Consider the following 21,436-nt stretch of genomic DNA (forward strand, 5'->3'; position numbering starts at 1 on the left):
TGAAGTGTTCCCCGACTAACCAGTCGGGGAACACTTTAGCAGTCATGGACATTCATCCACCGACCTTCGGGTAAGCGTACTCCAAGGCGGCCTTCGAGACACACGACAACGCAAAATCGTCGAGCAGAAATTGATAGCCAAGTTCCGCACCCATGAGGACGGCCTCAACCGGGATCTTGGGTTCATGTCACGCTACACGTTACCCCACCAGCGAACAAATGTTATCTGTTTTTAATATAATGGGTCATTTGCTGGCTTTCTCTGACTTCCGGATGTTTCTGCCTCTCTCTGTTTTTTTTTCCTGTTTGTTTTTTTGTTGAATGTGTATTCGGGGGTTCTGCAGGTGACACCTCTCTGTCTGAACACGGTGATTGCCTTGGCAACGGGCAGTTGCAGGGGCATTCTGTAAACACCATGTATTGTTCTATATGTATAAATGCGTAGGCTTCGAGGAGCTCCTGAACATTTACCTGAGGAAGGAGGAAGCCTCCGAAAGCTTGTGAAGTTAAAATAAAATTGCTGGACTATAACTTGGTGTTGTAAAATTGTTTACAATTGTCAACCCCAGTCCATCACCGGCATCTCCACATCACATCTTCCTTTGTGCTAGGTATGACTCCAGCCACTGGAGAGTTTTCCCCCTGATTCCCATTGATTTCAATTTTACAAGGGCTCCTTGGTGCCACACTCGGTCAAAGGCTGCCTTGATGTCAAGGGCAGTCACTCTCACCTCACCTCTGGAATTCAGCTCTTTTGTCCATGTTTCGACCAAGGCTGTAATGAGGTCTGGAGCCGAGTGGTCCTGGCGGAACCCAAACTGAGCATCGGTGAGGAGGTTATTGGTGAGTAAGTGCCGCTTGATAGCACTGTCGACGACACCTTCCATCACTTTGCTGATGATCGAGAGTAGACTGATGGGGCACTAATTGGCCGGATTGGATTTGTCCTGCTTTTTGTGGACAGGACATACCTGGGCAATTTTCCACATTGTCGGGTGTAGCTGTACTGGAACAGTTTGGCTAGAGGCGCCGCTAGTTCTGGAGCACAAGTCTTCAGCACTACAGCTGGGATGTTGTCGGGGCCCATAGCCTTTGCTGTATCCAGTGCACTCAGCCGTTTCTTGATATCACGTGGAGTGAATCGAATTGGCTGAAGACTGGCTTCTGTGATGGTGGGGATATCGGGAGGAGGCCGAGATGGATCATCCACTCAGCACTTCTGGCTGAAGATGGTTGCAAACGCTTCAGCCTTGTCTTTTGCACTCACGTGCTGGACTCCGCCATCATCGAGGATGGGGATGTTTGCAGAACCTCCTCCTCCCATTAGTTGTTTAATTGTCCACCACCATTCACGACTGGATGTGGCAGGACTGCAGAGGTTTGATCTGATCCATTGGTTGTGGAATCGCTTAGCTCTGTCTATAGCATGTTGCTTCCGCTGTTTAGCATGCATGTGGTCCTGAGTTGCAGCTTCACCAGGTTGGCACCTCATTTTTAGGTACGCCTGGTGCTGCTCCTGGCATGCTCTTCTACACTCCTCATTGAACCAGAGTTGATCCCCTGGCTTGTTGGTAATGGTAGAGTGAGGAATATGCCGGGCCATGAGGTTACAGATTGTGCTGGAATACAATTCTGCTGCTGATGGCCCACAGTGCCTCATGGATGCCCAGTTTTGAGCTGCTAGATCTGTTCTGAATCTATCCCATTTAGCACGGTGGTAGTGCCACACAACATGTTGGATGGTGTCCTCAGTGCGAAGACGGGACTTCGTCTCCACGAGAACTGTGCGGTGGTCACTCATACCAATACTGTCATGGACAGATGCATTTGCGACAGGTAGATTGGTGAGGACGAGGTCAAGTACGTTTTTCCCTCGTGTTGGTTCGCTCACCACCTGTCGCAGCGCGGCCCAGTCTGGCAGCTATGTCCTTCAGGACTCGGCCAGCAGTGGTGCTACCGAGCCACAGACATTGAAGTCCCCCGCCCAGAGTACATTTTGTGCCCTTGCTACCCTCAGTGCTTCCTCCAAGTGGTGTTCAACATGGAGGAGGACTGATTCATCAGCTGAGGGAGGACGGTAGGTGGTAATCAGCAGGAGGTTTCGTTGCCCATGTTTGACCTGATGCCATGAGATTTCATGGGGTCCAGAGTCAATGTTGAAGGCTCCCAGGGCCACTCATTCCTGACTGTATATGACTGTACCGCCACCTCTGGTGGGTCTGTCCTGCCGGTGGGACAGGACATACCCAGGGATGGCAGGGATAGTGATGGAAGAGTCTGGGACGTTGGCTGAAAGGTATAATTCTGTGAGTATGGCTATGTCAAGCTATTGCTTGACTCATCTGTGGGACAGCTCTCCCAATTTTGGCACAAGTCCCCAGATGTTAGTGAGGAGGGTTTGCGGGGTCGACTGGGCTTGGTTTGCCGTTATCGTGTCCGGTGCCGGGTTGTCCGTCCGGATTTATTCTTATTATGACTTTTCGTAGCGAGATTTTACAACTGAGTGGCTTGCTAGGCCATTTCAGAGGGCAATTAAGAATCAACCACATTGCTGTGGTTCTGGAGTCACATATCGGCTTGACCGGGTAAGGACGGCAGGTTTCCTTCCCTAAAGGACATTAGTGAACCAGATAGGTATCGATATTACAACAATCCGGTAGTTTCATGGCCACCATTACTGATACTAGTATTTTAATTCCAGATTTTTATTTAATTAATTGAATTTAAATTCGCCAGCTGCCGTGGCAGGATTTGAACTCATGACTCCGGATTTTAGTCCGCCCTCTGGATTACTAGTCCAGTAACATAACCACTATGCTACCATACCCCTTCAAAAGTGTGCAAAATTAATGCACTTGGGATTGGGGGGAATATACTGGCATGGATTGAGAATTGGTTGACAGACAGGAAACAGAGAGTAGGAGTAAACGGGTCTTTTTCCGGGTGGCAGGCAGTGACTAGTGGGGTACCGCAGGGATCAGTGCTTGGGCCCCAGCTATTCACAATATATATCAATGATTTGGATGAGGGAACGGAATGTAACATTTCCAAGTTTGCAGACGACCCAAAGCTGGAGTGGAATGTGAGCTGTGAGGAGGATGCAAAGAGGCTCCAACGTGATTTAGACAAATTGGGTGAGTGGGCAAGAACATGGCAGATACAGTATAACGTGGATAAATGTGAGGTTATCCACTTTGGTTGTAAAAACAGAAAGACATTATTATCTGAATGGTGATAGATTGGGAAAAGGGGAGGTGCAACGAGACCTGGGTGTCCTTGTACACCAGTCGCTGAAAGCGAGCATTCAGGTGCAGCAAGCAGTTAGGAAGGCGAATGGTATGTTGGCGTTCATTGCAAGAGGATTTGAGTACTGGAACAGGGATGTCTTACTGAAGTTGTACAGGGCCTTGGTGAGACCACATCTGGAGCATTGTGTGCAGTTTTGGTCTCTTTATCTGAGGAAGGATGTCCTTGCCATGGAGGGAGTGCAACGAAGGTTTACCGGACTGATTCCTGGGATGGCAGGACTGACGTATGAGGAGAGATTCGGTCGACTAGGCCTATATTCACTAGAGTTTAGAAGAATGAGAGGTGATCTCATCAAAACATATAAAATTCTAACAGGACTGGACAGACTAGATGCAGGGAGGATGTTCCCGATGGCTGGGGAGTCCAGAACCAGGGGTCACAGTCTCAGGATACGGGGTATGCCATTTCGAACCAAGATGAGGAGAAATTTCTTCACTCAGAGGGTGGTGAACCTGTGGAATTCTCTACTGCAGAAGGCAGTGGAGGCCAAGTCATTAGATGTATTCAAGAAGGAGATAGATATATTTCTTAATGCTGAAGGGATCAAGGGGTATGGGGAAAAAGCGGGAACAGGGTACTGAGTTAGACGATCAGCCATGATCATTTTGAATGGCGGAGCAGGCTCGAATGGCCAACTCTTGCTCCTATTTTCTATGTTTCTATATTTACCCTTCACCCTTCCCTAGCTCTCTGGTCTTCTCTGCTCTTGGTCCTTCGGCTTCTCTTCCACTGCTCATCACTCCTATGCTGTCCCACTGTATCTGATGGTGCACATTGCTAACACCTGAGACCACTGATGAATCCTGGGATCAACCTCTGCAGGCTCATAGACATTTCTCCATTCCTCCTCACCTCTCTAATCCCACTGCACAACCTCCACCGGTCTCTCAGCTAATACTCTGCCCCTCGAATGGCTGCTGGATTCACTCCATCTCCACAACTGTGTGCACCAAACTGACTCCACATTATCTGCAAGTCAACTTCATCCCACCACAGGACCTCAAATTTAAACTTTGGACTGTTTCATATCATCTCTCCACGTCCTCTGTTTATGACTGCAACAGGTCTTGCCTAATCTCTGTCATGCCTATATAAATTCCTTTTTTGTGTCCATTCGCATGCATATTTTGCCTGCCATTCCAGACCCAAGCCCATTACTTCTATCTCCCTTTTTCTTTTCTCTCGACCCCTCTGAGATACCTTCTATCTTCTCCCCTCCCTTTTGGGCATGCCACCTTTCATTTCTCCCCATTGGGGTACTTTGCCCACCCAATCTCTACCCCAACCCACCACTTCTCCTCTGACTTTCTACTGGCCTATTGCCATCAAAAGCTTGAATTCCCCTTGAAATAAGCCCATGTCTATCCGAATGGCACAATAAGCACCCTCTGCTGCCTCTTTTCAAGCAGCAACCCCAAATCCCTCGCCTCCTATTTGACGACGTTCATTCTTCATTATCCATTCCTCACCTACACAGTCTAATCATAACATGGCACTGGTTAGCTTTCACAATCGTGGGGATTAAATATACCTTTATTTAGAATAAAATAGTGGATGATGAAGGGACAAATAGGCAGCTGCCAGCTGTGGGCTGCTCATTATTTTAGACTAGTACGACATAGTGTTGATTTAATGATTTGGATAACTTAGCAAATAGAATGAATGAAGCAGCGTATTTAGCTAAGCCAAAAAAATCAACCAACAGAGTAGGAAACGGAATATAAAGAACTGCTATAAAATTGTTAAATAGCACAAAGAATATCTGAACATCACTACCAAAATGCATCAATACATGTATTCTTCCGAAAACCAACTCTGGGCACAACTCAGGACTCACATCTATAATTCACATCTGATAATGTATTATACCAGTCAATCTCTTGTTTTTGAAAAGAAAAGAAATCTACTCCCAACATTGACACTGCCTTGTGAAGTTGGCCATTGAACAACCAATGATGATACTGCAATTGTGATTAGTCCAAGACTGCATTATATTTTGTAATTAAAAGCAATTACTTTAATATGCTTGAGCAGCTCCTCTGTTTTCCAGGTATCTTCTTTGGTTTTCCCCTAAAAGTAAAATTGAACATTTTTAAGAAGTGAGGTAAGAAAAACAGCAAATTCTGGAAATCTGAACCAAAAACAGAAAATATTGCAAAAACCATGGGAGATCTGTTTTACAATCATTTTATCTTTCACTGGTAGTTAAGCTGCTGCTGCGATAGGGAAGGGAACATTTAAACAGTCTGTCTTAAAGTCCCTCTGATTAAACAGTCATGGAGGAATACTGGCAGTTGCTACAGAGGAAATTTCCAGTCTGTAATTTCATGCCCATCAGAGATTTATTTTAGGGGAACAGTCACAACACTCAATTTGTTTCAGAAGATTCACAGATTGCTATTCCAAAGAACAACCAGATACCAATATATGAAATTGTGGACCATGTATGTGCCAATTCAATCATTTTCTACAGTCACCAAAAAAAAACATTTTTCACATTAACAAAATATGTTTGAACAAACTGGTATTCCACATAGGGTCCAACAAATAGATTGTTGGTAACCTAATGCACTAGTTAAAATGAAATTGAGGCTGCGAGTTGAGGATGTCGCAGTCAAATTGAGAGATTTTTTTTTTAAAGCACTTAAAACCCCCTTTCTCTGTGACCGTGGTGCGTTACCCCTCCTTGTCCTCCATGCAGTCTTTGACGCAGTCAAGCACACCATCCTCCTCCAACACCTCTCTTTCACTCTCCAGCTTGGTGGGACTGCTTTCCCTACATTCCACTCATACCTACCTGATCGTAACCAAAGCATCTCTAGCAATGGTTTCCCTTTTTGACTCTGCACTTTTCCTGCAGGTATGGGGTCAGCTCCCACATGTACACTGACAACACCCAACTCTATCTCTTCAGTACCTGTCTTGCCCCTCCACCACCTCTGTGTTCTCAGACTGTCCAACATCCAGTCTTGAATGAGATGCAATTTCCTCCAGCTAAACATTGGTATGATTGAAACCATTGGCTGCAGCCTCCGCCACATACTCCATATCCTTGCCATTGATTCCATCCCCCCCACCACCACCCCAGCCCAGCCACTGTCTCAAGCTAAACCAAACTCTCTGCAACCTCGGCAACCTATTCAACCCAAAGCTGAGCTTCTGACACTATATCTTCTCCATCACAAAGACCACCTACTTCCATCTCCTTCACCTCGCCTGCTTCTGCCCCTACCTCCATCTTCCAGTGAAATCCTCATCCATGCCTTTGTCACCTCCAAGTTCAACTATTCCATTCTCCACCCTCTGTAAACTTCAGCTCATTCAAAACTCTGCTGCCTGTATCTTATCCTACACCAAACCCACTCACTCAAACCCGTATCCTTGCTGACCTATGTTGGCTCCCGATCCTCAACGCCCCAAAAATTTTCATTCTTCTGTTTTAATCTTTTCAAAGTCTCACCCCACCATCTCTCTCTAATTTCTACCAGCCCTACAACCCTCCCCCGAACTCTGCATTCTTCACACTCTAACCTCTTGCCCATCCCTCCCCTCACCCCAATGTTGGCAGCCATGTCTTCAACTGCTCTCTGGATTTCCCCCCAAACCTCTCTACCACGCTCTCCTCCTTTAAGGCTCTCCTTAAAAACTACCTCTTTGACCATGCTTTTGGTCACCCCTATTAAGACCTCCTTCTTTGCCTGAGTATCCATTTTTACATCACATCTCTGTAATTGCTTTGGGACATTTGTCTACATTAAAAGGCACTATATAAAATCGAGTTCCCTTTGCAAATGAAGAGCATACTGCAGAGATTGTCTATTACCACATTCCATAAGTAATCTGTCATCAAGGAGAATGAATGGCACTGCAATTGAATCCAAAAAGATAAATAACATGTTTCATTACACCAGCAATGTTCTCCTTTATTGCTAAGGCAACTCAATCAACCAATGCTTCAATAAACTAAACAGAAGAACAAATCACCAAAATGGATGTGCCTCCACGTGTGGTAAGCAATAATGATAAGAATACTGTTCTGCTTTTGGTTAATGTTTAATACTGTGTGTACTTAGTGTTATCTGTCATAAATCATTTCTCTCTACAACAGCTTCTTTCATACCTAGGTGCACACTATACTTTCCTCTAACTAACTGCAAGATTTTTTTTAATTACTTAATTTTTAAAATTTTGCATCTCTGCATTTCTTGAACGAAGTTCCAATTTTAAGAAAATATTCCTGCATGCAATGTCTCGTCTCGCTCCTCCCCATTTCAGGGTAGTACTGCTCTGAACACTCATGTATCCAGCACTCATTAGACTAAAAATGAATGCATCCCATCTCTAATGTCATGAACGTATGAGAAGATAGCAAAAAAAGGCCATCAGGCCCTTCAATGCTCAACACATCCATTTGACAACCTCATGCATCATCTTCCCCAAATCGCTAGTGACTCTAACTCCTAGGATGAGCAAAAAAACCTGGAAAAAAACCTGGCTAATTTCAGGAAAAACTCCTGAAAATGCCATCCCAACTCCCTGAGACAATTCAGCAAGCTCCGGAATTGATGGTTGCCCATAGCATATCACTAGATGTACTTAACTGTCTTTAGTAATATAGAACTATGCAGGATGAGAAACAGCCGTATCCATCCATCACACCAATCCCAAAGGTCAAAGACTTCATACCCCATTTTGCAGGACCATAGACATTCGCAGCACAGAAGGAGGCCATTCAGACCATCATGTCTGTGCCAGCTCTTTACTAAAGCAATACAAAACATCTTCTAATCCCAACTCTATCCCCATAGCCAAGTATCCTTCCCTACTTAAAAATATTTATCCAATTTTCCTTTAAAAGAAGCAATTGTCTCTGATTCAACTATTCACTGTGGCAAAGCATTCCACGCTCTAACAACCCTCTGTGTAAAGAAATCTCTTCTAACCTCTCCTCGCTCTCTTCATGACAATTTGAAATCGATGACCCCTCGTCACTGACTCCCCAACCAGAGGACATTGTCTTTACCCATTCACCATCAAGACTCTTCATAATTTTAACAACTTCAATTAAATCTGTTCTTAACCTTCTCTGTTCCAATAGAAGTAGTTCCGGGATCTCAAGTTTCTCCACATAAATATAGTTTCTCATCCCTAGGATCATTCTGATGAATCTACCCTGATCATGCTCTATGACTTTATATTTTACACCAGTCAATGGCCATATCTGACAAAAGTTTATCCATCACCCTCTTGAAGTTTGTAACACTCCGTTTCCACTAACACCCCACCCCTCCTCTCCCCTCCGTCAGTAGGTAATTTCATATATTGACCAGCCTTTGCACGAAGAAGCTACATTTTATCTACCTATTCACCTTTTATCATCTAAGCTTGAATCCATATTTGCTTCTCCTGAGGCTCGTTAACAATGAGCATCTCTCTGGGATCCAATTTTGTTTTTATTCGTTCATGGGATGTGGTTGTCGCTGGCATGGCCAGCATTTATTGCCCATCCCTTTAAGATAACAAATACCTCAAGACACTCACACCCTCCCCCCGCCAATATAAACATCCCTTGTAGCTGTACTCTTTCCTCATTGCACAAGGGTGCAATTCCATTTGTCAACTTTCCACCAGTTTGGTAACCTTTTTTGTATACCCTCCAAAGCCAGGATTCTCTATGAACTTGCTTTTAAGATATCTACGGTTCCCTGCTCACTCTATCCCAAAGAACACTGGTGTCCCTTACATTCCCCTTTCCAATGGGCTATATAATTCTTTCTGACCTCCATTTGTGGGATGGATGGCTCCGCTGTTATTTATGCCCTTCATCCTGGGAAAAGGGAGATCGCAGCTAATCCCTGTAACATCCATCATGGGGACGGACGTGATGGGGGGAAGGGGGCGGTTTAACTGCTCTTTGCCTGGTAAAGTCAAGAGGATCTATTGGCAGAAACCAAGTGAGATCGATACGGAAATAAAAAGCATTATCTCGGCCACTGTCGGCCCGAAGTCCCTGTGGTCAGTTTGCGAAGTCGAGATCTTCGGGCTGGTTTCATTCTAGGGAGATTTATGGTTAGAGGTTGCGGTTAGAGTTAGGGTTTTGAGTGAGAACATAAGAAATAGGAGCAGGAGTAGGCCAATCGGCCCCTCGAGCCTGCTCCGCCATTCAATGAGATCATGGCTGATCTGATCCTAACCTCAAATCTAAAATCATGTCCGCTCGCGGTAACCCCTAATTCCCTTTACTTCTAGGAAACTGTCTATTTCTGTTTTTAATTATTGGCAACGCGCTAGTCAGTAACAGAAACCGCTATTGATAACGCCGTGGTTGCTAGACCCGTCCGCCACTTCTCACTCATCGGGGTTTTAGAAATGTCACCGGCTCCGACCTAATCTCACTCTCCCAGCAAATACATCAATCAATTAATCGCTGAGCGCCGCGCGGGTTTGTGCTTCGTGTCTCACTCTTTCTCCCTCGAACATCATCACCCCCCTCTAGACGCGTCCTCCAATTCGGCGCTCAGCGGCTGCTGCTGATTTATTTATTGATGATGTGGAGATGCCGGTGATGGACTGGGGTTGACAATTGTAAACAATTTTACAACATTTACCTGAGGAAGGAGGAAGTCTCCGAAAGCTTGTGAATTTAAAATAAAATTGCTGGACTATAACTTGGTGTTGTAAAATTGTTTACAATTATTTATTGATGTATTTACTGGGCGAGTGAGATTGGACCCGAGCCGGCGACACCTCCAAAACCCCGATGAGTGAGAAGTGCGTTTGTTTCTGGCCTGTTTCACCGCCTGTCCCTCAGCCCGCCGCTCTCCAACAGCTCCAACACCCGCTGCTTACATTTAAACTCAATGGCGGGTTTTTCTTTTTACATTTTTTTTTTGTGTTACCTTGCTCGACTTCATAGTGCGAGCCGCGGCCGGCGTTACTATGGCGTTCTCATAGGTCCCTAGTTACCAGGAAGCCACCATCTTGCTATGGTTCAGGTAAACTTCAGAAACAACGCATGCGTCAGACGGGGTTAGAAACCATGGCAACTACGTCACACGTTCCTCCCCCCCCCCGCCCGCCCGCCCGCGGAACATCCGAGTGGTCCCCGATCAGTGGGACGTCAGCAGTGCTGAGCGTGCGCAGTCTCATCGGTCTGTGGGGGATTTGTTGTTAAATTGAGTGAGTGTCTTCATATTGAGCTGTTATTGCGAATCTATGCATTGAATCCAGTAATCAAAGTAAGGCAGTAAAAGTTCTCGTTATGCACTATATATATATATATAATCTGCGAATGTAAACATACACGTTATATACAATAACTAACCCACTGAAGTACACATTAAATACAGTACATAACCTGCAGATAGAAACATATTATTTACAGTAACTAACCCGAGAGTGTAAAAAATGCACATGATGTACAATAACTATCCTGTGGATGGAAGCATATATATTATACACAATATATAACCTGCAGGTGTAAACATGCACATTTTATATAATGCACAGTTTGTGGGGTAAAAATATTGACCTAAGTGCTGCTGAATTGCTACTGAACATATTAGGTCTGTTTTTAGTTTTGTTTATTTCTGATTATAGTGAACAGGTGTCCAGAATCACTATAAATGGAACAGAATGACTTCAGCCAGTCAGTACAGTTGTAAGATCTAACCTCTCCCTCATCTCCCAAGTGCTTCAACGCTATGCATCGCTAATCAGCAGCTTGGATAAGCATTAGTGATACTGTGTTGATGAGATTAATTTGAACCACAGGAGAGTTTGGGATTTGAACTCATGACAATCAGGTGGTGGCACCCCTTGAAAACACCACATTGGTATCCTCATTCAGTATTTTACATAATTACAATTGAAAGAATTAGGATATCACTTGCCCCCAATAACTCACCTACATTTCTAACCACAGGTCCAGGTTGGACGCGGCCCATGGGGGTAGTCGCTCCGGCTGCCTGCCTCTCTTCTGCGGCTTTGTCCGCGCCCGGGTGGCCCTGGAGAAGGTATGCTTGAGGCTTTCCGCGACCGGTGGGCACTGCAAGGACAGGCTTTCAATAAGGTCCCACACAGGAGGTCGATGAACAAAGTTAGAGCACATGGGATTGGGGGTAATATACTGGCATGGATTGAGAATTGGTTAACAGACAGGAAACAGAGAGTAGGAATAAACGGGACTTTTTCAGGTTGGCAGACTGTGACTAATGGGGGAACGCAGGGATCAGTGCATGGGCCCCAGCTATTCACAATCTATATCAATGATTTGGATGAGGGAACCAAATGTAATATTTCCAAGTTTGTTGATGATACAACACAAGGTTGATGTGAGTTGTGAGGAGGGTGCAAAGAGGATGCAAGGGGATATAGACAGGCTAAGTGAGTTGGCAAGAACTTGGCAGATGGAATATAATGTGGAAAAATTTGAAGTTATCCACTTTGGTAGGAAAAACAAATGCAGAGTTTTTTAAATGGTGAGGGATTGGGAAATGTTGATGTTTAAATGGACCTGGGTGTCCTTGTACATGAGTCACAGAAAGCTAACATGCAGATGCAGCAAGCAGTTAGGAAGGCAAATGGTATGTTGGCCTTTTTACAAGAGGATTTGAGTACAGGCGTAAAGATGTCTTACTGCAATTATATAGGGCCCTGGTGAGACTACACCTGGAGTATTGTGTACAATTTTGGTCTCCTTAAGAAAGGATATACTTGCCATAGAGAAAGTGCAACAAAGGTTCACCAGACTGATTCCTGGGATGGCAGGATTGTCGTATGAGGAGAGATTGAGTAGACTAGGCCTGTATTCTCTAGAGTTTAGAAGAATGAGAGATGATCTCATTGAAACATATAAAATTCTTACAGGGCTCAACAAGGTAGATGCAAGGAGGCTGTTTCCCCTGGCTGGGGAGTCTCGAACCAGGGGTCACAGTCTCAGAATAAGGGGTAGGGCATTTGGGACTGAGATGAGGAGAAATTTCTTCACTCAGAGGGTGGTGAATCTTTGGAATTCTCTACCCCATAGGGCTGTGGAGGCTCAGTCATTGAGTACATTCAAAACAGAGATTGATAGATTTCTCAATTTTAAAGTATCAAGGGATATGGGGATGGTGCAGGAAAATGGCGTTGAGGTTGATCTTGTTGAATGGCAGAGCAGGCTCGAGGGGCCGGATGGCCTACTCCTGCTCCTATTTCTTATGTTCTTATGAGTGTCTAGTCGATACTGCAAATAATATTATTATTTAATTTGATAAGTTTTGTTTTGCTTTTATATGATTTGGGTGTTTATTAGTTGTGCCCCTTTAAAAAGGGGGCTCTTTTGTTAGTTTATTTGGGTTGATGACACTGGGGCAACCCAGTGTCTCCTAACTGGTAATTTAGAGAAAAGACCTACTTTCTATCAATTGAGACATCTTCCACCTGCAGGAACTTGTCCAGCTCGCTTTCGAATGCCTGCACTGAATCCACATTCATCGCACCTATAAGCAACTACTTCCAAAAAGAAGTATTTCCTAGCATCTAAACTAACGCTATGCTTTTTTTAACTTGTACTGAAGCTACCTAATCCTCCTCTGCCTTTCTAGCTCAAGTACCCTATCCACATTGACAGAATCTAATCCCTTCATCATTTTAAAGGCCTCAATAAGAACTCCTTGAAGTCTATGCTTTTCCAAAATAGAACGCCTGATAACCATTGGCCCTTAAACTAGGTATTGATCGAATGGCCCACCCCTGAACCTTTTCCAGAGTCTTTATATCCCCATTATGTGAGAGGACCAAAATGGAACATAGTATTTTAGATGTGGCCAGCCCAAGGCCTTGTACAAGGAAAGGAATAGTTTTATGTTTAATTGTCTTAGCTATCCGTCCTAACACGCTATTCACTTTCGCAACAGCCTTGTGACACTGGTCATCAATCTTCATGAACCACAACCCCAGGTCCTTCTTCCATTTAGCAGCTTTGAGTGGGTAACCTTGTATGCTTGGAATTACTCCTGCCAAATGCACAATGCTATACTTGTCCGATAGACACGGCTCCATTGTGTCTAGGTCCGCCTGCAACCTAAGGTCCTTATACCGGCACATATCCTTGTGTCATCCACAAACTTGCAGATCGATGCCTTCATCTTGATCGTTAATAAAGATGATGAAGAGCAACAGCACTAAATCTAACCCCTGCGGCACTCTACTAGTGCCTGGCTCCTAGCAAAGCTGCTAACATTAATAACTACTTTCTATCTACGCAAATGCATCCAGCCACAGTACCTGCCTGCCAATCCACAAGATACAACCTCGTTTAGAAGCCATTTATGCAGAAGTTTATCAAAGGCTTTTTGAAAGTCTAGAAATATAATATCAACCGGCCTTTCCCTGTCGGCCAACTTTGTAACCTCCTCAAAAAATGTCAATCAGATTGACGTGACAGGACCTCCTTTTCCAGAAACCAAGTCTTTGGTCTTTCAAGATTATCATATAACGCATCTCTAGTAATCCCTTCTAGCAACTTGACCGTAACTGAAGTGAAACTAATGGGCCCATTGTTTTCTGGTTCTAACTTATTACCCTTTTTACATATAGACACCACACAGGGTTCTTTCCAGTCCATGGGAACAATCCCAGCCCTCAGTGAGTGCTAAGAATATGAGCCAGTGGCTCACATATTACAGCCAAGCACTCAAGGTTGAGCACTCATCAGCTCCAGCTGCCAATCTGTATGGTGGGACAGGCACCAGGCAGGCAACCGACATCAATGACTGTGCGTTTGGTGGGGAGGTAAGAACATAAGAACATAAGAACATAAGAACATAAGAAATTGGAGCAGGAGTAGGCCAATCGGCCCCTCGAGCCTGCTCCGCCATTTAATAAGATCATGGCTGATCTGATCCCAACCACAAATCTAAAGAACACAAGAAGTCGGAGCAGGACCCGGCCACATAGCCCCTGGGCCCTCTCCGCCACCCACAGGGCATTGACCGATCCGAACTCAGCTTCATGTCCAATTTCCTGCCCGCTCCCCATAACCCCTAATTCCCTTTACTTCGAGGAAACTGTCTATTTCTGTTTTAAATTTATCTAATGATGTAGCTTCCACAGCTTCCTGGGGCAGCATATTCCACAGACCTACCACCCTCTGAGTGAAGAAGTTTCTCCTCATCTCAGTTTTGAAAGAGCAGCCCCTTATTCTAAGATTATGCCCCCTAGTTCTAGTTTCACCCATCTTTGGGAACATCCTTACTGCATCCACCCGATCAAGACCCCTCACAATCTTATATGTTTCAATAAGATCGCCTCTCATTCTTCTGAACTCCAATGAGTAGAGTCCCAATCTACTCAACCTCTCCTCATATGTGCGCCCCCTCATCCCCGGGATTAACCGAGTGAACCTTCTTTGTACTGCCTCGAGAGCAAGTATGTCTTTTCTTAAGTATGGAGACCAAAACTGTATGCAGTATTCCAGGTGCGGTCTCACCAATACCTTATATAACTGCAGCAATACCTCCCTGTTTTTATATTCTATCCCCCTAGCAATAAAAGCCAACATTCCGTTGGCTTTCTTGATCACCTGCTGCACCTGCATACCAACTTTTTGATTTTCTTGCACTAGGACCCCCAGATCCCTTTGTACTGCAGTACTTTCCAGTCTCTCGCCATTAAGAAAATAACTTGCTCTCTGATTTTTCCTGCCAAAGTGCATAACCTCACATTTTCCAATATTATATTGCATCTGCCAAATCTCCGCCCACTCACCCAGCCTGTCTATATCCCCTTGCAGGTTTTTTATGTCCTCCTCACTCTCTACTTTCCCTCCCATCTTTGTATCATCTGCAAATTTTGATATGTTGCACTCGGTCCCCTCCTCCAAATCGTTAATATAGATTGTAAAGAGTTGGGGACCCAGCACCGACCCCTGTGGAACACCACTGGTTACTGGTTGCCAGTCCGAAAATGAACCATTTATCCCAACTCTCTGCTTCCTGTTTGATAACCAATCCTCCACCCATGCCAGAATATTACCCCCAATCCCGTGATTTTTTATCTTAAGTAATAATCTTTCATGTGGCACCTTGTCGAATGCCTTCTGGAAGTCTAAATACACTACGTCCACTGGTTCCCCTTTATCCACCCTATACGTTATATCCTCGAAGAACTCAAGCAAATTTGTCAGACATGACTTCCCCTTCATGAAGCCATGCTGACTTTGTCCTATTAAATTATGCTTATCTAAATGTTCCGTTACTGTCTCCTTAATAATAGACTCCAAAATTTTACCCACCACAGATGTTAAGCTAACTGGCCTATAATTTCCAGCCTTCTGCCTACTACCCTTTTTAAATAACGGTGTTACATTAGCAGTTTTCCAATCTGCCGGGACCTCTCCTGAGTCCAGGGAATTTTGGAAAACTATCACCAAAGCATCCACAATCCCTACTGCCACTTCCCTCAAGACCCTAGGATGGAAGCCATCAGGTCCAGGGGATTTATCCGCCTTGAGTCCCATTATTTTACTGAGTACCATCTCCTGAGTGATTTTAATCGTATTTAGCTCCTCCCCCCCGAGAGTCCCCTGTTTGTCCAGCGATCAGTTCTAGGGACAGGGAATTAGCAGTAGGCCTCCCCAATTCCTTTTTCCTTCGAAAACTGCTCTGGGACTGCCCAAAAAACTGGGAGATTCCCAGATGAAAATCCAACCTAATGTGTTTCAGAATTACATTACCATTAAAAATTTTGGCCCCAATATTCCTCTCCTATACACTTGAGGGACAGTCATGTGTCTCTGCCCCCTTGATGGAGAGTGGAGGCAGAGTGCATGCACTTACAACAGACGCAGGCATTATAATAGTGAAATGAAGAGGAGTGGCCTAACGGTGCCTCCCACCTCATTTTCCTCTCACAATGGCGGTAAGTATTCACATTGGCAGGATGTGACTAGTGGAGTCCCGCAGGGATCTGTCTTGGGGCCTCAATTATTCACAATATTTATTAACGACTTAGATGAAGGCATAGAAAGTCTCATATCTAAGTTTGCCGATGACACAAAGATTGGTGGCATTGTAAGCAGTGTGGATGAAAACATAAAATTACAAAGGGACATTGATAGATTAGGTGAATGGGCAAAACTGTGGCAGATGGAATTCAATGTAGACAAATGTGAGGTCATCCACTTTGGATCAAAAAAGGATAGAACAGGGTACTTTCTAAATGGTAAAAAGTTAAAAACAGTGGATGTCCAAAGGGACTTAGGGGTTCAGGTACATAGATCATTGAAGTGTCATGAACAAGTGCAGAAAATAATCAATAAGGCTAATGGAATGCTGGCCTTTATATCTAGAGGACTAGAGTACAAGGGGGCAGAATTTATGCTGCAGCTACACAAAACCCTGGTTAGACCACACCTGGAGTACTGTGAGCAGTCCTGGGCACCGCACCTTCGGAAGGACATATTGGCCTTGAAAGGAGTGCAGCGTAGGTTTATTAGAATGATACCCGGACTTCAAGGATTAAGTTACGAGGAGAGATTACACAAATTGGGGTTGTATTCTCTAGAGTTTAGAAGGTTAAGGGGTGATTTGATCAAAGTTTATAAGATATTAAGGGGAACAGATAGGGTGGATAGAGAGAAACTATTTCCGCTGGTTGGGGATTCTAGGAGTAGGGGGCACAGTCTAAAAATTAAGCCAGACCTTTCAGGAGTGAGATTAGAAAACATTTCTACACACCAAGGGTGGTAGAAGTTTGGAACTCTCTTCCGCAAACAGCAATTGATACAAGCTCAATTGCTAAATTTAAATCTGAGATAGATAGCTTTTTGGCAACCATAGGTATTAAGGGATATGGGCCAAAGGCGGGTATATGGAGCTAGATCACAGATCAGCCATGATCTTATCAAATGGCGGAGCAGGCACGAGGGGCTGAATGGCCTACTCCTGTTCCTATGTTCCTAATGTGCTCGTTTGGAAGGTTGCCCAAAGCAGTTGCCAGTAAATCTTGTGCTTGGTTTCCCTCAGATCAGAGAATCTGAGAGGGGCAGGCAGCAAGATAATGAAGGCCTAAAAAGATAAATGCTACCTTTTCTCACAGGTACTCAATGGATGCTCAGGGCTGGCGGCCTTCAGGTTGCCATCCCCGAGATTCTGCTCAGACGTCGCTTATGTGAGACATCTTGGAAAGTACACCTGGGTTGAAGCACCCTGTAAATCTGTACCACTGGGATGGTCTGGCTCTCTTCTGCTGCTGCCTTATTAATCTGCCTTCTTTTACAGGCTGCTGCTGCTTCTCTTCCTCCAACATGTATATCATGTAAAATGGGATTTCCAAAGGGAAACCCATTTTGCAGCCTTCAACCTCCAGTATCTTGCCTAAGTGGCCATTCTTCACTTGGGAGTTCAGGAAGTGAGTGTTGGCAGGATATTGGACAACGAGGGACATCACGGCCGAGACTGACCCTGTGCTTTCAACCTAACAACCATGCACACTTCCAGTGGAGTCCGTAATAGCAATCAAGCATAGGGACCTACGAGTTTTCCCTTCCCCCTCCCAGAGTCTCTGAGGCCAATTATATCACCTCTATTTCTGCCCTGAATAAGATCAGTAAATTCAACTCAGACCTCCCTGGTCTATATGGTTTAGCTTCAGTGATCCTTACTAAAATGTACTTGAACATTGGGTAAGGATAGAATTGGGCCGGGCTGTGATGCACTCACATGGTCACACGGAGGTGATATAATTGGCCTCAAGTATCCTGACGACGCTCACTGAACAGGCTTATACAGAAAGAATTAACTTTGGGCTGAGGTTCTGGAGGGCCGCTGATGCACGTGAAACGTACCCTAGCACAAAACAACACTTTCAGGAGAGAAAAGCAGAATATTGGCAAATTAGTCAAAAAAAGAAAGGTAAATTCGGTTGCACTTATACCATGGAGCTCGTTTAAGGATGCCTGGAATTATATGGTTCATGTTTTACTTCCGTACTATAATGATATAGTTCAGGTCCTAATCATAAACAGGCCCTTAGCATTTGATTAGATACCAACTTGACATATTGCTCACAACAAAATTAATTTAGCTTGAGTGAATGCCACTGTTATGTTTTAGATAAGAGTTTTTCATTTCCTCTTTTTAAAGTAAATGCAATTTTGTTTTTCTTTATCACTGTACTTAACATTTTGTTCTATGTTTTCATGTGCTGTAATTAGAATAGTTCCTGTTCCACAAATATTTCACATTTTCTTTGCAAAAATAGTTTCTTTGTAATTAAATATTAATCTTGGAAATTTTACTTTTGTTTTAAATGTTATTTTAGCTTCAGGATCTCCATTTTTTTCCTTCTTCATTTCTTTACAGACTTCCTCTTAATCTTCTCCTCTTGAACACAGCTAATGGCACTCTGGTGTCTCACCGAAGTGGCCATTCTTCATGTGTGAACTTCGATAATGAGTGTTGGCTGGCTATTCAACTGTGAAAGGCACAGCAGCTAAGTCCAACCCTCTCCATATCCAGCATGCGCACATGCACATTTCAGTAGGTGGATGGCAGGGGTTACTCGATAATGTTTAGGAGCAGGAATACTAATCATTTTTTTCCCCCTTCACTAATCCAGGAAGGATGTCAAGGCCTTAGAGAGGGTGCAGAAGAGATTTACTAGAATGGTACCAAGTATTTATCCAATTCCCTTTTGAAAGTTACTATTGAATCTGTTTCCACCACCCTTTCAGGCAGTGCATTCCAGATCATAACAACTCGCTGCGTAAAAAGATGCTTCCTCATGTCGCATTTGTTTCTTTTGCCAATCACCTTAAATCTGTGTCCTCTGGAGAGACCGAAGAAGCTGGGGTTGTTCTCCTTAGAGCAGAGAGGGTTAAGAGATTTGAGGTGTTCAAAATCATGAACGGGTTTGATAGAGTAAATAAGGAAAAACTGTTTCCAATGACAGAAAGGTCGGTAACCAGAGGACACAGATTTAAGGTGATTGGCAAAAGAAACAAAAGCGACATGAGGAAGCATCTTTTTACATAGCGAGTTGTTATGATCTGGAATGCACTGCCTGAAAGGGTGGTGGAAACAGATTCAATAGTAACTTTCAAAAGGGAATTGGATAAATACTTGAAGGGAAAAATTTACAGGGCTATGGGGAAAGAGCAGGGATGTGGGACTAATTGGATAGCTCACCTAAGAGCCGGCACAGGCACGATGAGCCAAATGGCCTCCTTCTATGCTGTATCTATGATACTACTACTATGATACTATGACTGCTGATGCCAATTGTTGTCCCCTCCCCCCACCACCCTCCACCCCCCCCCCCCCCCACCACAGAAATCAGGTAACTCACCACAGACATGGGATTACACCTGGCACTTTCCTGGTCTGTATGGCCTAGTGACACATTGCATAAAGCATTTACCAACTAGGACATTTGTCATGGAAATAGACACTGTATTTTTAATAGCTTTGCATGTTCCCAGTACAAGCAGCTGTATTTAAATCAAAATTAGAATGTTGGGAGCATCAACACTGAATTCACTCTTGTCCTCACTCCAAATCCACAATCTGCAGGAGTTATTGGATAGCAATCAGGACAGGAAATCCTGCCTCATTTCCCCCCATCCTTCTCCAGGAGCATCTAAGCCAACTGATGTGTAGGCTAAGATTCTCCAAATCAGCACAGACCGGAGAATGAACCTGGGATCTTCCTGGTCCGCAATGTTCAGTTCGACACTGCACAGTGTATTTATCGATTGACCTACTGGGAGCAGAGCCTTGACAGAAACAAAATGACTCATCAGCCTTACATCGGGATTACGTTTAATCCTAATAGATTCATTTTATCTGGATGGAATATATTTTATTTCCTTCAGACAGATGCAACATTGAGTTAGTCCATCGACAAAAGGTAACGCTGCAATAGGCAAACCATGTGCTTTATCCCTTGTCTGAGTGGCACCAATACAAAATATTAGGGTTCATCACAAAGAGAGGTGTACAAGTGGGTTTATGCAACCATTTAATTCAAATATTTTTATATATTCCTAAACAAAAAAATATTCACAGAGAATGTTTGGCACCTAAAATTAAAATGCACTCCGTTGATATTTGGTGCTTGTTCAGTCCTTCACAACTCTATGCATGACGACAGGCAGCCTGTCGGCGGGATATATTGGCAGATGAATGGCAGCAGATAATCAAGATGGTGTGAATGGACAAGATCATATGGTCATAAGGGATGTCTGTAACACTGTCACCCATAATTACTTATCATATCGAGCGAGTCGCTGGCTTAGTGGGAGCATTCCCGCCTGAGTCAGAAATCGCAGGGTTTGAACCCCGTTCCAGACAGTCCTGGTGAGTGGAGGCCGGAGCTCCAGCTCCGAATTCTAGGTTGTCATCCAGTGGGATACTTGTGTCCGGTGGGTGTAGGTGTCCCCTTCCTCATCATATGGGTTGTGAGAGCCCATAAAATCCTCCCGCTGTACAGGCTGATAGAAAGATGGTTATGGCCATGGCCATGGAAGGAGTGTTCAGGTTGCGGCCTGTCAGACTACTAATCGGCCTGTAAATCCTTCCACTGATTCATACTATTCTCCAAGGGAAGAGTGAGAAGATATAAAAACAACATCAACTTTTCATAACATTTCAATGCTTTGTGTGCACTGTCTCATTTTGCCATAGGTCCTGGGGGGACTCCTTAAGTCTGGCTTCAAAACTTAGGTTCCAAATCAGTTTGTTTAAGAACTGTACAGAAATATGCCGTGATAAACAAGGAATAATCTAAGGGTCTGCTTTCAGTTTGAGCTTTTATATTGGGCAAAGAAAACAATAAGGCATTTTGTCATGAAAGTCTACTTTTACATAAATAATTGTACGGAAAAACAAATAATTACTAACTTTACAATTATAAAAAAAGCGTTTTAGTCAATAGTGTTGCCATAAAGTAACTAATTTTTGATGAATTTCAATGGTCGTCAATGTTCCTACTTCTTATGCTCTTATGTAAAAGCACCCGTTCCACCGGTCTACCTGTCTCACACATCAGCCATCCTTGCAACTAACAATTTAGTGCCAATGTGGGTCAATTGAAGGGCAGCTCCACGCTTGGACTCATGTCTACTAGGAACTAAGTTAAGGAAC

At 44.1% G+C, this 21,436-nt stretch overlaps 2 protein-coding genes across 7 annotated transcripts in view; one reads left to right on the forward strand and one right to left on the reverse strand.

Moving 5' to 3' along the window:
- dync2i1 (dynein 2 intermediate chain 1) overlaps positions 1–10,313 on the reverse strand; it is a 94,875-nt gene extending 84,562 nt beyond the window's left edge. For all 4 annotated transcript variants that reach the window (XM_068007968.1, XM_068007984.1, XM_068007975.1 and 1 more), the window contains exons 1-2: positions 10,208–10,313; positions 5,325–5,378 (exon numbers count right to left, since the gene is read on the reverse strand). In XM_068007968.1, the coding sequence (XP_067864069.1) occupies positions 5,325–5,378; positions 10,208–10,222 (69 nt within the window). In that variant the 5' untranslated portion in view covers positions 10,223–10,313. The remainder of the gene's footprint in view (positions 1–5,324; positions 5,379–10,207) is intronic.
- Positions 10,314–10,421: 108 nt separating this feature from the next.
- LOC137344825 (uncharacterized) overlaps positions 10,422–21,436 on the forward strand; it is a 43,535-nt gene continuing 32,520 nt past the window's right edge. The window contains exons 1-3 of one of the 3 annotated variants that reach the window (XR_010968475.1): positions 10,466–10,546; positions 11,233–11,323; positions 17,573–18,514. The gene's annotated coding sequence lies outside the window, so the exon portion shown is untranslated. Of the gene's footprint in view, positions 10,547–11,232; positions 11,324–17,572; positions 18,515–21,436 lie in introns of those variants that run through there. The other 2 variants (XM_068008014.1, XM_068008006.1) reach the window with 2 other exon arrangements.

Source organism: Heptranchias perlo, chromosome 2 (assembly GCF_035084215.1).
Source record: "Heptranchias perlo isolate sHepPer1 chromosome 2, sHepPer1.hap1, whole genome shotgun sequence".
In the NCBI taxonomy this organism is placed as follows: Eukaryota; Metazoa; Chordata; class Chondrichthyes; order Hexanchiformes; family Hexanchidae; genus Heptranchias; species Heptranchias perlo.